Below are 20,787 nucleotides of genomic sequence, written 5' to 3'. Positions count from 1 at the left end.
AGAATTATGATGATCAAATTGGAATTGTAACTTAGTTACCTCTAATAGGTAAAAATATCATCACCTTAATAAAAGAAGAGGTTAGACACTTCGTGCCTAAATTCTCTTTTTTAAACTTTACTAGCGAAAAAATGTTAGGTCGAGTTAGACCAGATCAAGCTGACTAAGGCCTTGAATCATCTTGCCCCTTCTTTTAGACAAGGTTACATATTAGCATGCATATGCAGCCACTTATGATGTAGATACCATATCCCTTTCCATTTGATTGTTGTCACAGTTCAAGCTAATAAAAAAAAAATAAAAAAAAAAGAGGGCATTCCATGGTTCAGCCGAAGTAATCCAACAAAGCAAAATTAATCAAGAGAGAGTCCCAAGGGACCTTTATTTCTAAAGAGCTATATGCATCCCCCCTTCCATGTCACCACCTTCGAAAGTGCCATATAGAAATCCTTTCAAGGTTGCTTGGGGCCGGATATTTCTATCCATCACCATCCATATTGATGAAAGCCCAAGCTAAAAACCTCATCAAACATAGGAGTCCACCTTTCTAATGAACCGTAACCATCGATCTGCCATCATTAACATGGCACCACTATTTGTTATGCATCTCTCCAAGCATTTTCTTACCTTGCATCTTTAGAAAATGCTCATCATGCTTTGCTTTTTGCTCTATCTCAAATCTTGAGTCCCTTGTAGATGCTCTCTCATCTAGCCAAGCCACAATATCGGCGAACACAAGCTCAATGTTTTCAAGTGGTTCACCGGAGGTGAGGGCGTGCCACATTCCAGGGTACAGCTTGAATGTCTTGTCCTTGCTTAAGGCCGATTCATGGAGCAATTTGCTCACCGATGGATCCGTTACGATATCGTCTCCACCATGCACAACCAAGAATGGCAGTGAAACCTGTTGCCAAAGAGGAGAAGCAGGCATTAACATGAAAATTGAAGTTTAGGAGGTGAAATCGAGGCTAATAAAACTGTTTCTGAATTCTTAATTGGTCATCTTCAAGGAACAAGACCTAATCAATCTTATGCATTTAATTCAACGATGACCACAATTAGTGGGGCCATCAATCAACTAGCTAGGAAGCAAGGATTTGCTTTTCAACTCACTATGAAAAATCTGCGAAACATGTCGTCAGCTTAATTGCTCGAGTTTTTGGTACAATAAAATGCCTATCAGTAAGACCTCTTCCTTGGGGCCTAACACAAAGACACCACAATCATTGAATGGTATCTTAGGTGTAAGAAGTGGACACACTGCTTGGCCCCAACCATTCTGGACTTCAAGACCATGTTGGAACTTGGTAAACATGCAACTTGGATAAATTGCTAGCTTTTTATGTCATGATCCATGTTATGATCTATGCACCATACATCAAGCTTTTGTCGAGCTAATATGACTCAATTTTGAGAGAGTCGAACGTATCATTGATTGTAGAAAGGAGCACGTATTGTTGTTATACATGGAACCAAAATTCTCTTAGATTAGCCTAAGAAGGTTTCTTTGTTAACAAGCCATGCATGGTATGATAGATTAATTCCAAGTCTCTTGGTACAACATTAAACAAAAATTAAAGTGACTATTAACATGCAGGAAGACCAATACCTTCTGATCTGAGTTCGTTTTGTTGTACGGCTTATTGCTTAATGTCTACCTGGTGCACTTTAGGTTAGTTTCCATCTTAGAGAGCAAGAGAAGATAACATGTCACCATAACTAGACTTGTTTGGGTTGTTTAGTTCTTATTGAATTGCTTAAAATAGACGCTCAAGGACGACTTTCTTTTTCATACTTTTGTAGTGATGTTAGACCAGGGATATTATATGAATGTGTGTTATGTGGTCTAAGCTAGCTAGCTTAATTAATAAAACCTATCGGTGGAATAGAGACAAAATATGCTGACATAATGACACTTCTAATAAAGTTTATCTGACTTAAGCCCTGGTATGTAAAATTTAAAAGAGATAAAAAAAGACTAGGACTAAAAGGAAGGGATAATTGAATAAAACTCATGTTGATCAGAAGAAAGATGTTACCTGGTGAAGGTTCTTTTCAATATCTAGGCTGACCATGAGAAGCTCATGGCCGGTTTTTAAGCGAGGTTTTCCCTTGTAGCAATAAGGATTAGATCGAATCTACCAAATATGATTAATTCATGTATTAGAAATAAATCATAAAAAATAATTGAGATAAAAAGTTGAGAAGGAATGATATGTCATGGATCTCCAAGTATGTTAATTTACCTCCTCTCTTTTCTCAGGATTTTTGAAGGCAACATCGATAATATCTTGCGAGGGGATTATCTTCCACGTTGGTATGATGTTGCACAACTTCCTCAAAACGCTGATCACGAATGGGTGAGGCCTCATTTCATCAGCAATCTGAGATATAAAATAATTAAAGAAACCAAATTAATAAACAATTCCAATTAGTTACCATTTATACTAAAATAATTGCCAAAAGCCTAAACAGTACATGAATCTAGGATACTAGATACCCAGTCTACGAAGGAAAGATATAAATTAACCAATAAAGAGTTACCAAAAGAGACAGCTAAATCCATATATTATAATCTACCAAAAGGGAATCCACATACATGTTCTAGGCTTTGTGAGAAAAGTTATAGGATGAAGAATACAAAAAAGGATGGAAGACCGAAGGCCTTGTGAGAAAAGTTATAGTAGGAAGAAAAAAAAAGAGGATGGAAGACCGAAGACCTTGCACATAGGAGCAACCAAAATGGCACCATTCCAATAGGTTGGCTCTCTTCTATGGAGGAGGAGGACCATTGCTCCTCCCATGGACTCTCCAAGAAGAAACCGTCGCTTCATCTTATTCTCTTGCCTCTCTGGTATTTTGAAAGAAATGGAAAAATTATAACTTCTTTTTGATAAGGAATGGAAAATTATAACATACATACATATATACACACATGTATTATTGCATATATTCTTAAAATTAAGTTGATATATACCACCTGATAGAAAGAAAGAAAGGAAAGAAAAAAGGAGGAGTTTATACCACAAATGCTCATAAAATAGTTAGAGCAATCATCAACAAGGGCATTAAAGCTTGGTACATATCCTTGCAATCCAGAAGATTTCCCATGACCCTCGTTGTCTAATCCATAAACTGCATAGCCTGCCTTCGCTAGCCGAGTTCCTGTGTCTATTTTTTTTTTTTGGAAAAAAAACATTAGTTCTCCCCTACCAACTATATTCAATCCAAAACTTCAGGAAAAATAATTATGTAGAAAAGGAGCATAACATGTTTAGAATCAGGGATAATTACTCTAAATGATTATGTAAAAGAATACCTCTCATATACATGCTGCATTCCACTCCATATCCTAGCAAATTCCGGCCATGGAATCAAAGCTTATGAATTTAGAATAGTAGCAGATCAGCAATCTTTTGCTTATATACATGAAACCAAAACTTATATATTTATATACCGTGACATAAAAAGATTAAGGCCTTCGGTTCTTTTTTCCTCGGAAGCCATCTACATGTAAAGAGCTCTAATCCACGGGGACTCGTTATAAATTCCTGAAATCACAAGCAAACAAAAGATTACAAAAAAAAAACCCCTATATATGGCATAAGAAATTCAACTAATGTTGCACCAAAAATTAAAGCTTTTGATAGCTGACTAACCTCTTCATATCTGATAGACTCGTTGTCTTGAGCCTGCAAAATTTAATGTCAAAAAATAAGTCCATACATATGCATGGAGAGGGGGAGAGGGAGGGAGGGAGAGAGAGAGAAAAGGATAGAGGGAGAGAGATGCTGTGAGGCGGGTGGCAATCGAACGTACCATGAGAAGAAAGAGCCACAAAAATATGATATGGTTTTGGTGGAGATGAAAAGGAGATGGGAGCGTAGAGGATATAAAGAGAGAGGAGTAAGGAAGGTAAGCGAGGGGTTGCTTAAATAAAATAGACGGACTCCCTTCCCTTTAAACTTGGCGTATAGCTAGGAACATTAAATGAATGGGATTGCCCTTAATCCCTTTCCTTTTAAATAAAGAGGCGAGATGAATGCATCCATGTTTTGAACCTTGAAGCGGTTACAGATATAAATGAGCCTACAAAATTGAACCGGGTTAACCAGACTCAAACCCAGCCCATTTTTACCTCAATCTGATCCAAACAACTCATATTTCTTTCAACATAACTTGAATAAATCCCAACTTTATCTGACCCAATCTATTTAGGCTTGATTGGCTCAGAAATTGGGTTCGATGATGGCTTAACCTTGCCATCATTTCAAGGTTTGCTTGCTATGATCAAGTGCCGAGTTTGTGTGGATTTATTTTTTTTGTTGACTGAATGGGAAGCAATTGCCACCCAGAACGTTTTAGAGTTTGTGTGGAAGTCAATGGGTCTTTGGATAACGTTCACAAGTGGGCGCTTTTGGTGGGCAAGGAGCCAATGGCTCTTCAGACGAAGGATCGGATTTCCAGAAGGCGGCTTCCCTTCAACGCGTGGGCACTGGGGATGGTGATCGAGTTGCAGTCCATCATGGCCGTAATGGTCCGGTGCCATCGTGTTAAGGTGAATGGCCCACATATTTTGACTTCTAACATGGTTTGGTTCTGGGTCAAACATTGAACTCATTTGAGGTTAGTATGAGACCCGGCAGATTATACCTGTCTGTCTTAACTTTTTTAACTTACTCATTCTTTTCATTTATTAGAATAATTTTAGAGACCGCGGAACAGCCTGCATCGCTTATAATATTTTTTTGTTAGCATAATATTGTTAAAATAATTTTAGGAATCACATTACAACCTGTATCACAAATAATATTTTTTATTATTAGTGAGATCCTATATTAGCCTATATTATTTTTTTATATATAAAGTCTGTACACAAGTATATATAACTTTCGAGATGTGTCGAATATGAATGAACATAGATCACTTTTTTCTCTCTCTTTTTCTTTTGTTTTTTTCTTTTTTTTTCCAAATATTTCAACATTATTCACGTAAATGCAAGTTGATAATTGTGTTTCCTCTTTTATTTTTGCCCCTCAATCTTATATGCAAAACAAAAACAATTACAATTACTAATTACTGGTGGCTGCTGTGAGAAAAAAAAGAGAGGCAAGAATAGCTATGTTCACTTGGAAAGAAGCATGGATGTCCACAATAGATGTGCTCATTTTTTGCTGGTGGCTAATGAATGTTCTCTTTCCTCCACAGAAACTAAACTAATTGTATTTATATCCTCAAACGAGGAGATCTTTGGACCAACTCTGAGAGTACGTGCTAACTCTCCCACAAGGATGCAGGAGGTTCAAGATTTTAGACGAAAGATTTAGCAGTTCACATCATGGAGAAAAAGAGGAACATAATGGTATATTTGAAGAGGACCAAATTTTCAACAAGAGTCTCAAGATTACAGGCAAAAGATCTAGCAGCTCACATTAGAGAAATAACGATTGAAGAGTAAGAAAATGGTATGTTAGGATGGCAAAAATTTTTGCAACCTGAATTAGAGAAATTTCTCACACTTGGACGGGAAACTTGGCCTGGCCTGAAGGAAGGGAAAGAAACGAAATGGAAGAAATAGAAACATAATTACACCAAGACATGATGCGAATAGGTCCAGCTAGGTCCCACACAGGAGCTGAGACCAACAGTACGCCTCGAGGGCCCAGAATCTACTTTCTATTCCTTCTTTCCAGCATTCCAATGGACGTGAGGGAAAAAAAAAGAAAGTTGTCTCTTTGGTAAAAAAAAAAAAAAAAAAAAAAAAAAAAAAGCAGTCATGAAAAACATCCATAGAAAAAAAGTATGGTCAAAAAAAAATAATTTATATTTGGTTAGAGTTATTAAAAAAAAATTAATTTTTACATAATAATTATATTCTTATATTTTATGAATAAAATTTGTGGAATTTAGAAAAGTCTAATTTCCAATATCTGTAAATTAGGATAATTTTTTTAAAAGATACTTTTTCAGTTTTTAAATAAAACAAAGTAAGATTTTTCTTTTTGTCAACGGTATAATAGAATATAAGCTACTCTAAAATTTGTCACTTTTTTATATTAAACTACCCATACAAAAATTATCTTTTTTGGACATCAAAGTTTTATAAAAAATATTTGAGTGAGAAAAAAATGTTTTTACAAACCAATTGGGCCGTAGAACTGATTACTTTAGCATTTTCCAAAATTCAACCTATATCCATCACATTTTGATCATCTCCTTTTTCTTTTTTTTCCCTCTCTGTCTGTACAAATTTAGCTAAGCATTTTTTTTTTTTTAAGCGGCTGCTTACCCACATTAGCCTTGGAAATAGAATGTTCACGTTGCCCCAAGTGTCTGTGCGAGAAGCTTGGGCCACGCTCTTTGCACTCGTAAGCTCGTACAAAGATTGTGGCCTCGCAGATCACCAAAGGTGGTTGTGCAATCGCATGCAACAAGTCTAACGCTTTAAAATATCAAAACAAATTATTTAATTGAGAGTGAGGTGACGATCGAAACAGAGAAAAATCTTATTCCATTTATCATGAGTCAGAAAGTTAGCTAGGGGATTATTATGCAAATAGCCAAATTATTTAGGTATCTGATTATGATGGTCAAAAGTCAGGAAACAAGAAAGTAACTTAATGTTCCAAAGAAATACTATTTTTTTCATATGCTTTATGGTTTCTGGGCCCCATCTTTATGATATATAGAGTTATACATACTGTTCTTACCAAACCAAGAATATGTAGTTTATTCCCACAAAAAAAAAAGAAAAAACAAAGTTTCTCATGCATTCCACTAGTCAGCATCACCTTTATGGTATATAGAGTTGTTAGGGGAAAAACCCTAAGTCATATATCCACAGAGGCGCTCGGCCGAAGAGCGCCGACCGGAAAGCCGCTCGGCCAAAGGATGCCGACCAGGAAGGCGCTCGACTAGAGGGCGTCGACCAGAGCGCGCGCCAAGAGGTGCCCCACCCAAAGCTGCTCGGTTAGAAAGTGCCGACCAAAGACAGCGCCAAGGCGCTCTGCTAGAAGGTGCTCGCCTAAAGGGCGCCGACCAGGAGTACTTGAAGCAACCCCGCCACAGGGCGCCCCATTGGGCTACCAGCTCGGCTCGGCACTCTTGCCGAGCCGATGCCTTAACCAAATGTTCAACCTCCGCCTAAAGTCCAAGGGACTGACAACTCCTACGGCTTGCGACCTGCCACTATCTCCAAGCCATCAAGGCATAAGATCTTCGCAGGTATTCGGCACGACCTGCCATTAATGCACGAGACTCTCTCAAGCCTCCGATGCACTCAGTCATTTAATGAACACGGCCCAAGACGATCTCCGGATCACCGAACCATCAGAGCGCATGGCTCTACCTGACCGCCGGTTCATTCGGTAATAAATGCACTTACCATCCACAGACCCCAGGCCCGCTACGGCCGGCGGTTCAACCACTCCAACAGGTCCGATCGACCGTGACAACTCCCTGATTCCGGTCTGATTCGGCCCTGTTCTCCACTATGTCATAAATGGGCCAAATCGTGCCCAATTATCACAGACAGGGACAAATCCCCCGGTTACCTCCCAGGTAACGTAATCCCCTCCTATAAAAGGGAAGCTGGGAGAACCAAGGGGGGGAACAAACAAAAAACGGAAACAGATCCCCGGAACTGAACCCGCCGGGAAGCATAGATACAATTGAGGACGTCATCCTCTTCGTCTTCTTTATCCTATCCAAATATTCTTGCTGTCTTCTCCATATACTCTCTTCCCTGCTCTCTCCACATACTTGCCCCCTCTGACTTAGGCATCGGAGGGCCGGCGCCGGGGAGCCCGGCCACCGGTTTTCCTTGCAGGACTTGCACACCCCCCCGCAGCGGAGGACGCAGCCGGCCGGCGCACCGCCGTCCGCCCCCTGTAGCAGCGGAGCTCCTCCTTCCCCGGCTTCGCGGTGGCCCCCGGGTCCAATTTCCAGCAACAAGAGTTTTACTGTCCTCACCAAACCAAGTATGTAATTTATTCCAACAAGATAAAAAATTCTCCCATGCATTCCACTAGTCGTACTCGGCTCGACTCGTAAGATAACATATTTGCAAATCTCAAACTTAACTCCTATTCCTCTCTCTCTCTTTCTTTCTTTCTACATATATATACATACTTATGTAGGTAGGTAGGTACGTACGTATCTATGTACACATATATATACATACACTATATATGTATATATCCATATGTCATACATACATACATGCTTTTATAAATCATGAAATATATTTGATTGGTCTAAATATAATTAAATATGAATTTAATATGCTTGAATCTTTACCATAGACTCTATTAGCAAGTTTGAGCAAAACTAAATGAGAGAATAGTATTTACCCAAATAGTCATGAGACATTCCAAGTAGTCAAATTCAATTATATCCAAATGTCCATTCAGTCTAAAAATATGTAAATGCTAAATTGACATGGAAAAAAGAAATATCAGAGTTTTCATGATCTTCATGCTTATTATTTATCATCCACTATTCTTTCATACACATAAAAAATCACAACTCTACTTGTGGTTGGTGGAGGGATAAGATCTCACAAACTCATCAATGTAACTCACACGAGTGGGGATCTTGAATAAACAGAAAAAATAAAACTCGGTCATTTTTTTGACTTATCGATTCAACTAAATTATGAAAAATTCGACAAGACTCGGTTGAGTCTGGGTCGATTTTGAATATTGCTAGAGTCATCTTGATTTCTGGCTCAATAAACTTAATTTTAAATTTGGCCGAGTTTTCCAACATCAACTTACTTATTGCAAGAGCATTAAAATAGGCTATTTAAGAGATCGTAAGGTCTCCCTCCACATTATTTATATATTAGCAAAAGTCAAAAAACATAATTGAAGAAGTCTACGTTGTCAAATGATCTGCAGGATCTGCCATGTTGCACATTCCATTTAGCTAACACATTTGTTTAAACAAATCATCCCAAATGACCAATAATTTTACCTACAAGACATTCTATACTAAATACCTAATTGTTGCTGCTCGGAGAGCCCCACTTTAAAGATCAAATAGCCGGCATGTCCTTTAGCAGGAGTCTCTTAGCAAGTTTATAGCAAATGCACCATTATCTATCCTTGTCTCCAATTAAAGAGGGAATATGGGAGAATTAGAATAAAACTAACAGAACATGTGTTCTCTTAGCTTTATCCACCAAATAGGCTGCTCCTAGCCTCTATATGGAATAGAGAAATAGGCAAGTAATTAAATAGCTATGGCTTCTTGTTTGGTCTTGGAGTGATAGAAGGAGTACCAAATGGATCCCAAGGAAAATTACCCAAGATGTCCAATGAAACAAACATATGCAATTATTATTTTGTAAACTTTACATCAGAGAGCTTTCAATTCTCACACACCCCACTGATACACTATAGTCATCTTTTTCCCAAAAATAAAAAACTAATAGAGTACTCTCTTTCCTGCACCCACATCAACTTAACTTCTCAAACAATTCGTCATGAAAGAAATTAGTTGAGTGCTGTAGAGATCTTCGTGAGACGAAAGCTCATATTAGTAGTATCAGTACTCCTCGGAGTAGTTAACACGTTGCTTTCTCGCCATGCAGAGCTATGACTCGATATTGGGTCGTGCCCGGCCTTGTGTTCTCTTTCTGATCTCGAATTAGAGGGCGTTGCCCTATCATCAAGCCATGCAATGATGTCTGAGAACACGAGATCGATGCTCTCCTGAGGCTCCCCTGAGGTCAGTGCATGCCACATCCCTGGGTAGAGCTTAAAGGTTTTGTCTTTGCTCGATGCTGTCTCGTAGAGGGATCGGCTCACCGAAGGGTCGGTAACAATGTCATCACCTCCATGAACGACTATAAATGGCAATGTCACCTGAAGCAGCCAAAAAAAAAAACAATGGAGTCATGAGTTCTTGTCATTGGATAATTAGTACGTCCTCATATAATGTGATGAGGAAGAGATGCAAGTGTGATGCGAGATGGAGGGAGGCCGGCAGACATGCCTGGTGCAGGTTCTTTTCAATGTCCAAGCTAACCATGAGAAGCTCGTAGCCGGTCTTAAGGCGAGGCTTCCCCTTGTAGCAATAAGGATTGCTGCGAACCTGCGATGATGCCAATTATAAAACGTCAAGAAAACGTTGCAAGCGGAGAGCAGACGACAATATGATGCTGTGGGAATCTTGAGCTGGTTGGTTTTGCTTGCTTGCCTGTTCTCGCCATTCTGGATTTTTGATGGCGCTATCGATGATGTCTTGGGTGGGAATTAACTTCCAAGTTGGAATGATCTTACTAAGCTGTGTCAAAATCTTGATGATTATTGGAGGAGGTTTCATTTCTTCAGCAATCTGTCCAATATCCAAAACAACATTCATGTGAACATATATTTAAGCTTGTGACTGGAAGAGAAAAAGGAAATCACGTCCCTAGCCTAATCTCATGCAGAATTCTTTAGTCGCAGGATAGTAATAATAGCTCGGATGTATATAAGGAAGGAAGGCTACAAAATATCCTATATATACAAGTGAATTTTAAGAGTGAAACGAAGTGAAAAAGAGATAGGAGGCAAACCTTGCACATGGGAGCAACCAAAACTGCTCCATCCCAATAGGTCGGCTTCTTCCTGTGTAGAAGAAGGACCATAGCTCCTCCCATGGACTCGCCAAGTAAAAATCTCTTCTTCATTCTATTCTCTCTTCTCTCTAAAACAAAGGTGAGTAAAAATTAAAAAAAGAGTTGAAATAATGAACACATTTACATGCTTATCTGTTCTATATTATCAAACGAGTATCAAATTTTATAACCAATATAACCTTAATGGTTCCTCTCCTCATGAATATATTTGAAAGAAGTTATCTATAGACTACATGGTTTTTCCTAATTATCCCAGATCACCCGGATATTATTTAAATGAAAATATCAACACCTCCTATTTGATGGACTCTTCTTAAATTAAAGAAATGAATAAAAACATTGTTTCTTTAATTTATATATTTTATTTTTCTAATCCCTCAGTGTTTTAAAATTTTTATTGATTTATTTTTGATGTGCATTAGATGAACAAGTTACTGGTATGGGATAAAGAATATCCTTTAATTGCCTTACCGCATATGCTGGTAAAATAATCAGAGCAATCATTCACGAGGCTATCAAAGCTTCGGATGTAGCCTTGCAATCCAGAGGACTTCCCATGGCCCTCATAGTCGATTCCATAGACTGCAAATCCCGCCTTAGCAAGCTGTATCCCAGTACCTGAATGGTACAAAGAAATATGTTAAAAATCAAACGTTAAGAATGAAATCCACGTATTGGTGCCACATTATAATTAATATGCGGCTTTAATATGTACAGTTAATTCTTAAATAATTTAATTGGAAGTCAATTTAAACAGAATAACTTCTTACCTTTCATTGAGATGCTGCACTCCATGGCATATCCTGGCAATAAAAAAAACAATTAAAAAAATACATGGAAAGAACAGAAAGACACGAAACCCATCAATGTCAAAATAATAGAGAGAGAGAGAGAGATACATAGAAGATACAAAGATCCAGACCACTATCTTTTATAAAGTATTTTTATTGCTCTTTCGTGTTTTCCTTTCTTATAATTTTTTTATAAATAATTTCTGTAAACTCTTTTTTTCTAATGGCTTTGCCTCTCTCTTGATATATATATATATATATATATATATATATATATATATATATATATATATATATATATATATATATATATATATATATATATATATATATATATTTGCTTGAGAACAAAATAAATATTTAAATATCAGAAAGAAGAGGGTCTTGGCAATGAATACCATGACATAGAAAGATCAGAGCTTTCGGTTCTCGGTTCTCAGGAAGCCATCGGCATGTAAAGAGCTTCAATCCACGAGAATTCAATAGGAATTCCTGAAACCAAGAGACTCGCCGCCGTTAGTTTGAGATATATCGAGATTAAAGAAAAGAAAAACATAAAGATGAAGAGGAGTTCCCATCGCTCACCTCTTCATATTTGATTCCCTCCATACTCTGTCCCTGCCAAAAAAAAAAAAAACAGAGAACAGACGGGATTAAAATAAGAAGGAAGCCTGAACTAAATAAAAATTATTCCACATGGAGTCTTGTTTTGTGATGAACCTACCGTGCAGCAGAGAGATCTTACAAGTGCCAATAAGATAGAGAGTAGAAGGGTTTTAGATAGAAGGAAGGATGGAAGCAGTTGTTTTGTTGCAGCGTTAAAAGGTGGCGACGGTTTGGACTTGGCCTCTCCTCCCCGTTCCTCCCTTTATATTGGGAGTTTTTGCCTTCTCCTTGAAGACAGACTCGGTCGCCAGCTTTTTTACAGCAGCTCCGGGTCTATTCAGCTATCCTGGAATTGGAATCAGTCAACCGCATAAACGTGCGTACTCTTCTGCGCCATCCCTATCCTCCACGTTTGATGTTTGTTTTTGGAGGCTATCCAATGTGGCCAAATTAGAATGCAGACCCACCTTTAATCCAACTCTTATTCTCGTGAAATCCTGGATAAGTCCAATTCAATTCCAGTCACCACGGCACGGCTTTGGTGATCTGCATCAGATCGGTGTTTACAGGTGTGACGTGATGGAATCTAAATGTATCCAGCTATCGCTTGATTCTTCCAGTGCTGGCACACTGAACGCAGCTTGGCCTGCAATTGGTTCAGTAAACCTGTGATTCGACCAGCTCTCAATGGAGTTATAGCAGAGCAGTGGTGAATCGGGTCTAAACCTGAAAGTGACCCAAATTAAACCATTGACCAAGTCAAAAACAGGTCAAATATTACGTAATTCAGTTCAATCCAATCGAGACTCTGATCTAACTCAATCCAAGAATAGATGACTTTAGTTCTCTTATCCTTGCCCTGCTGTCATGTTTGGGCTTATAGATTAGATATTAAATTTACTATCTATAGGATGAAGGCTTGGCTTATATTGAACTATCTTGTTTTAGCTCGAATTACGTCATCTTGAGGGCATTAGAGGAAACTGGAAACATTTTTTAAATTAAAAAAGAAAATAACTTTGTTTGTGACTTATCATTCTAAGGTTTCCTTCCGAACATAAAATGAATAATCTTTTCTTTTATGAGGTTCAAATTTGGCCTGCCCTAATCCAGACTCAAAAGGATCAAGTTGGTTTTGGGTTATGTTTGACCTACCATAGCCTGAATGATCGTGCGGTCCAGAAGTTCTCCGAGAACATTCTGTAAGATCCGAATCTATAATCATAACTCGAAAGAAGATTGGGTCAAGTTCAATCACGCTCGTCCTTGTTCAAGCTAGGCTTCGTTATAGGCCTAACAACCACCATGTAGCCTAATAGTTTGTGATGTGGAAACGAATGTTAGCACAATCAATTGCCTATAACTTGCTTATGTGAGATAAATGTACGTACCATATTACCACTCCTATTCCTGAATTGTAAACCCCAAACCCTAGCCCTACATTTAATTGTTTGACTCAGGGATACAGATCAATTAGGCTGGTAGGTCATGAAGACCATAAATTTTTAATAGCTTTAGCCCCCAAGCTGGACCATGCACGTCTATAGCTCCAGCCTTCTGAATTGGAGCGAAATATACAATCTTGGGACATGATTAGGATTGAAGACACCCTTGGTGCTACATTCACACGAGTAGCACGTGCGTCTAGGGAAGGAAGAAGGGCGCCCCGGATCGAGTGGAAAGACGGGGAGCACGTGGAAAGTTGTTTTCACGTGAGACTCGGATGTTTGACCTATTTATAAGGGAGAGGGAGCCCCACACGAGCTCACCAACGTGGACCATTCATTTGGTGCATGGGAACAAGGGCCCACCCTAGATGCTAAGATGTTTTGGGGCCCCAACCCAAAAGAGTATTTTTTTTATTTTCATTTTTTGCTAGAGCGGATAGAATCATACTTGACGACTACGAATGCATCCAATAAAATCAGAAAATAAAACGAATGGTTAGTCAATGGACCAGTCCAATCATAGAGCAACACGTACACAAACAAATAGACAAAGAAAAAGGAGCGCAATACATGCGCTTCCGTGCATCTTGTGGCTCAACGATAGATCTAGCCCAACTAAAAATTATATCTTGATTTTGCATGGGGCTTTAGGCTAGGCTCTTAGTCTATTGCCCGCATGCTATGCCTTGAAATTATTATGCCATTGTTATGTCTAACTCTGGTACAAAGTCCAAATTCTCACGAGAACAGTGCAAGCTCAATTTAAACACAGAAAAAGGAGCATTTCTCAAAATCAAGTGCGAAACTCTTAGAAGCAGCACTTGCATGAAATTTGTGATTCAAAGCATTTTACCCGTTGGTCATGGCACCGTACGTATATTCTTTTACCCTCAGTAGGATGGCACGATATGAGCTTTTAATGAGAGAATTTTCAACGAGGAGGCAGACTGCACATTTATCATGGCTGGTTAGAACATCCTCCCCACTAATTAACTAGCATTAAAGTCCTCTGTCTCTTCTTCTCCACATTTTGCTAGATTTTGACCGACGACGAAGGGGTACACTTATCTGATGCACGAGTTGCATCTCGTCCACACTACAAAAAGATGCAAGATCCTGACCACCAGGCCAAACACGAGTTTGAAGTTAGGTCCGCAGCCTGCAATCTCATCTTTAATTATATAGATATAATTTAAATTATGAAGTGCGAATTATATTGTAGCGTGAGATTTTATGAGATGTCAACGTTATATTTTGCATAGAAAGGGGAGAGGGTTTTTTTTCTGAAAAAAAAAAAAATCTTAGCCGGTAATGTCGTACTTTGCATGAAGCATATTAGATGCACTTGAGACTGAACCAGACTAAACTTTGCAAGTTCGAATCGGCCGGGGTCCGGGTCCAAGACTCCAAAGGCACAACAAATCTGGTTCTTACCTAAGTGCGAATGGGGCTCTAGCAATTCCATCATATATCAAATAGTTACGACACGTCTTTGAATTGATGTTGTTGGGATACGATCTGCAGAAAATTTAGAATCCCAATTATAATTAAACTTAGAGACCCTTCATGAAAGGTGCATGCCGTAATACCCAATCCTCAAATAATGAATCACTTAATACATGAACTATTCTTCTACTTCCTCACTTTCCACTAGAAATCCTCTCTGACTCGAGCATCGGAGGAGCCAATCCGATGAGCTCCACAGGAGTGGCCTGCATTATCGGTCCAAGATCGGCAGCAACATGACCTGTTTGGATCTTAATTTTGTTATAATTCGGGCTTACATATGAGTTTCATCGGATAAATGGCAGGAGTATAAACAACCCAAATCTGGTTCAGCGCTTCCCGAGCGTTGTTATTTATTGTTTACTGCAAACCTCTGCTTCTCTTCTGCATAACTTTTTTACCCACCTAATGATCATTTAAATGAAGCTAATGCAGAATTTTTAGTGTTCAGGAATTCTGAAGTTTCTGTATTAAATTTTATTCTGGTTCTCTAGTTTGAAACATGCATTTTAGATTTTTTTTTTTTCCCAGATCGCATGCATCTTAGAATTGAGCTCCCCGTATGAAATCTTTCTTCCCAGTCCAGATTTTTTTTTTTTTTTACGTAAAATAGAGAGAGTGAGTAACTTCCCCCAAACTTTATTGAAAGAAAAAAATATTTACAAGAAGAAGCGTGGCAATTACACACATAGAGAGGTAGGAAACAGAGGTTTTGGCATTACAAAGACAAGCTCCACAGGAAAAAAAAAGTATAGTATTTTATGCAAAACAGAGGAGGTGATGCTCTTCTTTTCAAGAAGATCCTTGAGTTTCTCTCGTGCCATGAGCAACTGATCCCAACCTTTTCTTAGATGGACTTGTGAATTGTCCTTTTCCTCCATGGGGACCAAAGAGATGTTAAATTCTGTGGCAATCTGCGGAGATTTAAGCATGATAAAAGAGAAGACCACAATGCTTGGGCAAACAGACAACGAATGAAAAGGTGAGAAGCAGCCTCAGAGCGCGAGCCACGAAAGGGGCAGCCGACACTTGCCCTCTATCCTTGCCAAAATTTCTCCAGTATGTAGCCAGCCAAATGAATACTTTGACCTTTTCAGGCACTGGAGCCTTTCATATTGTCTTGTAGAATTGACAACGGACCCCGCCACTATTAATAAACTTGTAGTACGAATCAACACTATACTTTCCATCTCGACAGGGCTTCCACACTGGCACATCACCAGAATCAATTGGATGAACAGAGGAGAACAGGGCTTTCAATTGGGACGTTCCGCTGGTGTAAAAAAATATAAAATATATAAATAAATTCATCTCACTTTATAAATTTAAGTTGTAAACTTTATTCGATAATTATCCTTAAGGTGGCCCCCATACCACATTCATGTACAGCTTGCTTGATAAACTATTGGATAAATATCATTATAAGGTAGTTGTAGAGTTAACTAAAATCAACGGGTACAATATCTCTTAGTATTCTGTGATGGATTGAATACTAATATTTATTACAATAGAGAATCAAGGATCCTGATCTTGCCTATAAAAGGGGCTTGTGTACATTCATCAGTACGTCCCATAAAGCTAGAAAAAGACTAGAAGTCCTTTTTCTCACTAAAGTGTTCTTGCCGAGTTATCCTGATCAGAACTTCTAAAGACAAAAGACATTCACTATGGCAGGAGGTATGCGTTCCTATTTCCGCTGCTTTATATATAATATTCAGATTATTCATATATGTTTAGGACTTTTATAAGTTTTTGGGACTATTAGTAATTTTAACATAATATCAGAGCAGAAGTCATGAGTTCGAACTTTGTTTCCGTATTCTTTAACTCTGTTATCAAAAAATTTCACATGTTGAGCTCACCTATTAAAAAAAAGTCCGACCACATATGAAAAAGAGTGTAAGAAAATATAAAATATATAAATAAATCTATATCATCAATATAAAATATATAAACAAATCTATCTCATCCTATAAATTTAAGCTTTTGGAACAATTGGTGATTTTAAAAGCTTGACTCCTCTAAAGAACAAATCATGAAATAAGGATTCAAAAGGGATTGGTCCTAACAAACAATCTTCCCAAAATCTGATATTTTCACCATTGCCATGTTTAAAGGAAGCACAGTTCCTAAAGGCTTCAAGGTCAGAGCAAATGCCCTTCCAAACCGGGGAGGCTCTGAAGGGTCGCCGCCTGAGTCCTGAGACGCACGGCAAGCCGACATCTCGTGCGGTGGGCAGTTGTAACTTGCTTCCTCAAATAGATTCGCTGCCACTACCAACACTATAATTCATCATCAATCTCCAATCCCATTTTGCATGAAGGGAGAGATTCATATTTCTAAATTTCTTAATGCCAAGCCCGCCTTCTTCTTTACCATGGCATACCATGTCCTAATTTAATTAGCAAGACAATGAAATCCACTAATGCTATCTTTTTTTTTCTTCTTTCCCGGTCCATATCATAAAAGGATCATGCTTCAGTCTCATGTAAGTTAAGTTTGACAGATAGCAAGACATGTTGTCCTTCCGGTCATACGTGTAGTGATCTCAACTCCATCGCCAACTTGATATCTGAAGTTGTGAAGATACCAACCACATAACCTAAATTCAAATCCAACCAAATAATCACATTATAAAACTTAATGCAATGCACAAACAGCAATAGTATGCCATTTTAACGCATGACTTAGTGTAAACGCTTTGAGAGAATAACAATGTTTGTTGAACTGGAAACATAAAATTGACCGCATAGCGCAGTGGATTAGCGCGTCTGACTTCGGATCAGAAGGTCGTGGGTTCGACTCCCACTGTGGTCGATATCTGGTTCATCAAATGTTTTATTTGTTTATAATTCAAATTCTTTCTATTTTTTAAAATGTTTTTCATTCTTTTTTTTTTCTTCAAATTCTTATCCCCCCCCCCCTCTCTTCAACTTCTAACTCTTCCTTTTTTTTCCATTCTTATTATTTCTTTTAGAATTTATTTGTTCTATCAAAGAAACAAATGCTTGATCATTTAATTTTCTTCTGTAATTCACTTTAGTTCTATTATTAAATTTCTACCAACATTTTTATTTTTCAACTTTTTATTTTCGTTTTGTAATTTATTTGTGTATAATTCATTTGATTCTTTTAAAGATAAAAACATTTCCCCAGATTAATTTTCCTCTATTTTTTTTTCAACTATTTTCCTTCTATTTTTTTTCCTTCAACCTCTTATATTTCCTTCTTTATTTTTTAATTCAACTTTTTATTCTTTCTTTTATAATTCATTTGTTTTCTCAAAGAAAACTACTTTTCTCTTCGACTGTTTTGTCCTACTAGTTTTTTCTTCGACTTCTTATTTATCTTTTTTTTTCTTCAACTTCTTATTCTTCCTTTTATAATTCTTTTTTTTCTCACAAAGATAAGAATGTTCCTGCATTAATTTTTCTTCTTCAACTCACTTTTCTTCTTTATTTCTATTAACCTCTTTATTTTTCCACTTTTATATTTTTTTTTATAATTCATTTGATTTTTTAAAAGATATATACATTTCCCCCTTGTCTATTATTTTCTTTTATAATTCATTTTGCATCTTTTATATTTTTCTTTTATAATGCATTTGATTTTACAAAAGATAATACTATTCTCCTTCTTTTGTCTTTTCTTTTATACTGCATTTTGCTTCTGTTATTAACTTTTTGTCAACCTTTCAAACTTCCTTTTGTGAATCAATTATTTATAATTCATTTAGACTTTGAATAAAAACATTTTCCTCGTTTACGTTTTTGTTTTATAATTTTATTAAAAAGTAAAAGAAATCCTTTTTATTGTTAAAAATGGAGTTCCATTATTTTTTTCTCAAAATATGAAAAAAAACATTCCGTTGCCGGGACTCGAACCCGGGTCTCTCGGGTGAGAGCCGAGTATCCTAACCAACTAGACTACAACGGAGGTATGTTTGTATATTGTCATAACCTTTATAAGCGAAGAGATGCATCGTATGTGGATGATTTAGCTTGTAACTTAGTTGGAAAAAATCCAACAAGATTAGATTGGATTGGATTTTTTTATTGAATTCCGGAAGTGGACAGTCTATTTGAGTAGGCACATATCCATGCAATACGTTCCAGCCCAAATTTTATGGGAGGAAAAAACCTATATAAGTGTTTTTTTTTTTCTTCCTACAAGCCAATAGATGCATTGGTAGAATTTAAATTAAGATTAGGATGAGCTTTTAGAAGATATGGGTTGGACTTTTAGAAAATCTAGTCCAATTCTGCAGGACTTTCCACACGGGTTCTTCATAATGTCGGCATATATACACCAGAGGAAGACACTTATACCAATTAAAAAAAATGCATTCTGAAAGATTGTTGGCAAATGTTACTTTGACTGGTCTTTCTTCTTCAGAGGGAGTGGATTAGCAATTAGCAAGGCCGGATTGTCTCGGTAGAAAATGGATCTCAACTTTCAATGCTGACTTTTGCCTATTTTAAGTGCCCCCATTGCCATCAAAGAATATGTTTTTGATTCCTGAGAAAAGGAGTATGTTGGATAAAAAGAGTCAAAAAAAAAAAAAAAAAAAAGGATGTACCCTATCTAATGTTGATGAGAATCCGAATTTTTTTTTTTGGTACAACGGCGGCTCACACACAACGGATGTGGATGCAATCCATAAGATTAAAAGAAATAAGAGAATACAAAAATGATGGAACCAAGAATAGGTTGTCCCAAGTGAAACTCCCAAAGTGATGAGCTGCGAAGGATGCCACCTAGTCAGCTATACTATTGTCCCAAGTGAAAGTGCCATTGCCATCAAAGAACATGTTTTTGATTCGGAGTATGTTGGAAAGCAATAGCAGAAAGGAAAAAAAAAAAAGGTGTACTGGATTCCACCCGCCCCCCACCCCATGTAGTGGGCTCAGATGGTACTGTGACAGACTTAGATATACACAAACTATATAATTTTATTGTTTATTTGGCTCGTCTCATACAACTGGGGAGGCATCGTTGGAATTAAAAAGATGAGAGGTATCTTCTCTCGTAGGCATCCAAACAACGGCAAATAACAATAGTCAGGATTATTTGTCTGAACAAATGAACATTCAACATTCATTTACTTTTATTTTCCCTATTCGTGTGCTAATTTTTGTTTTCCATGTTATAAGCTACCGATTTGGAAGGCCAAAATGTCTCACGTGTGCAGAAATATGGTACGACCGAAAATTCCATCTTAAAAGAAGAAAAGAAAGCGGAAGAGTGAAAGATTTTTTTTCTAAGAGGAACATGCAGTTCCTTGCTTTGAGACACGTGCACTGTATGAAAGGCTGCCTTTGGCTATGACTACGAAAACAGAAATCTGGCCACCGAGTGAGAAAATGGTTGTGGAATACACCTTTTTTCAAGAAATTTAAAACTCGCCAAGTATTTCGACAGTCTAATCATAAGTACCAAAGCTTAAAGCTTTGTTACGTAGAGGGGATAACTTTTGGAGAGACATCCCTTCTTCTTCTTCTTCTGAAGGCTAGGCTATTCCTGCATTCCACAGGATAGCTATTTTTTGATATTTCGTTAGGGAGAAGTCAGTATAGCTTTGCAACGGACTCATTCTAAAGGATGCAATACAGCTTTAACGGACTCGTTGTGATTGTGGTTGTTCTCACATGTACAAATTTACTTGATACACCAAAATAATAACAAAGAACAAGAACTACGCCAAGCTGCACCCTGCATGTAAGATTTGAGAATTCTCCTTTTCTGGAGGTGAAAGGGGCACAAACCAGGCCACCCAGCAAGGCAGCAAGAATAGAACTCAAAGGGCTCA

At 37.6% G+C, this 20,787-nt stretch overlaps 2 protein-coding genes and 2 non-coding genes across 6 annotated transcripts; 1 reads left to right on the top strand and 3 right to left on the bottom strand.

Moving 5' to 3' along the window:
- Nucleotides 1-324: 324 nt before the first annotated feature.
- Nucleotides 325-3,985, bottom strand: LOC103702812 (caffeoylshikimate esterase-like). 2 transcript variants are annotated; one of them, XM_008785380.6, is made up of 9 exons: nt 3,820-3,985; nt 3,660-3,692; nt 3,458-3,551; nt 3,320-3,352; nt 3,025-3,171; nt 2,721-2,851; nt 2,247-2,384; nt 2,040-2,138; nt 325-904 (listed from the first exon to the last, which is right to left on the bottom strand). In XM_008785380.6, the coding sequence occupies exons 1-9, from the start codon at nt 3,820-3,822 to the stop codon at nt 593-595; spliced, it is 990 nt and encodes a 329-aa protein (XP_008783602.4). In that variant the 5' UTR covers nt 3,823-3,985; the 3' UTR covers nt 325-592. The 2 variants fall into 2 exon arrangements, with proteins under 2 accessions (XP_008783602.4, XP_008783603.4); XM_008785381.6 differs by lacking the exon at nt 3,820-3,985 and having other exon boundaries at nt 3,320-3,380; nt 3,660-3,698.
- Nucleotides 3,986-9,315: 5,330 nt separating this feature from the next.
- Nucleotides 9,316-12,276, bottom strand: LOC103702813 (caffeoylshikimate esterase-like). 2 transcript variants are annotated; one of them, XM_008785382.6, is made up of 9 exons: nt 12,143-12,276; nt 12,004-12,036; nt 11,817-11,910; nt 11,398-11,430; nt 11,099-11,245; nt 10,565-10,695; nt 10,204-10,341; nt 10,000-10,098; nt 9,316-9,869 (listed from the first exon to the last, which is right to left on the bottom strand). In XM_008785382.6, the coding sequence occupies exons 2-9, from the start codon at nt 12,025-12,027 to the stop codon at nt 9,498-9,500; spliced, it is 1,038 nt and encodes a 345-aa protein (XP_008783604.2). In that variant the 5' UTR covers nt 12,028-12,036; nt 12,143-12,276; the 3' UTR covers nt 9,316-9,497. The 2 variants fall into 2 exon arrangements, with proteins under 2 accessions (XP_008783604.2, XP_088559737.1); XM_088703611.1 differs by having other exon boundaries at nt 12,004-12,030; nt 12,143-12,274.
- Nucleotides 12,277-17,721: 5,445 nt separating this feature from the next.
- Nucleotides 17,722-17,795, top strand: TRNAR-UCG (transfer RNA arginine (anticodon UCG)). Its single transcript has one exon. It is a non-coding gene; the product is annotated as a tRNA-Arg (tRNA).
- Nucleotides 17,796-18,841: 1,046 nt separating this feature from the next.
- Nucleotides 18,842-18,914, bottom strand: TRNAE-CUC (transfer RNA glutamic acid (anticodon CUC)). Its single transcript has one exon. It is a non-coding gene; the product is annotated as a tRNA-Glu (tRNA).
- Nucleotides 18,915-20,787: the final 1,873 nt, after the last annotated feature.

This window comes from Phoenix dactylifera, chromosome 8, assembly GCF_051530095.1.
Source record: "Phoenix dactylifera cultivar Ajwa chromosome 8, Ajwa_hap1_PhDact_Kaust_v1.1, whole genome shotgun sequence".
Taxonomy (NCBI): domain Eukaryota; kingdom Viridiplantae; phylum Streptophyta; class Magnoliopsida; order Arecales; family Arecaceae; genus Phoenix; species Phoenix dactylifera.
This window is presented reverse-complemented; position numbering and strand designations above follow the sequence as displayed.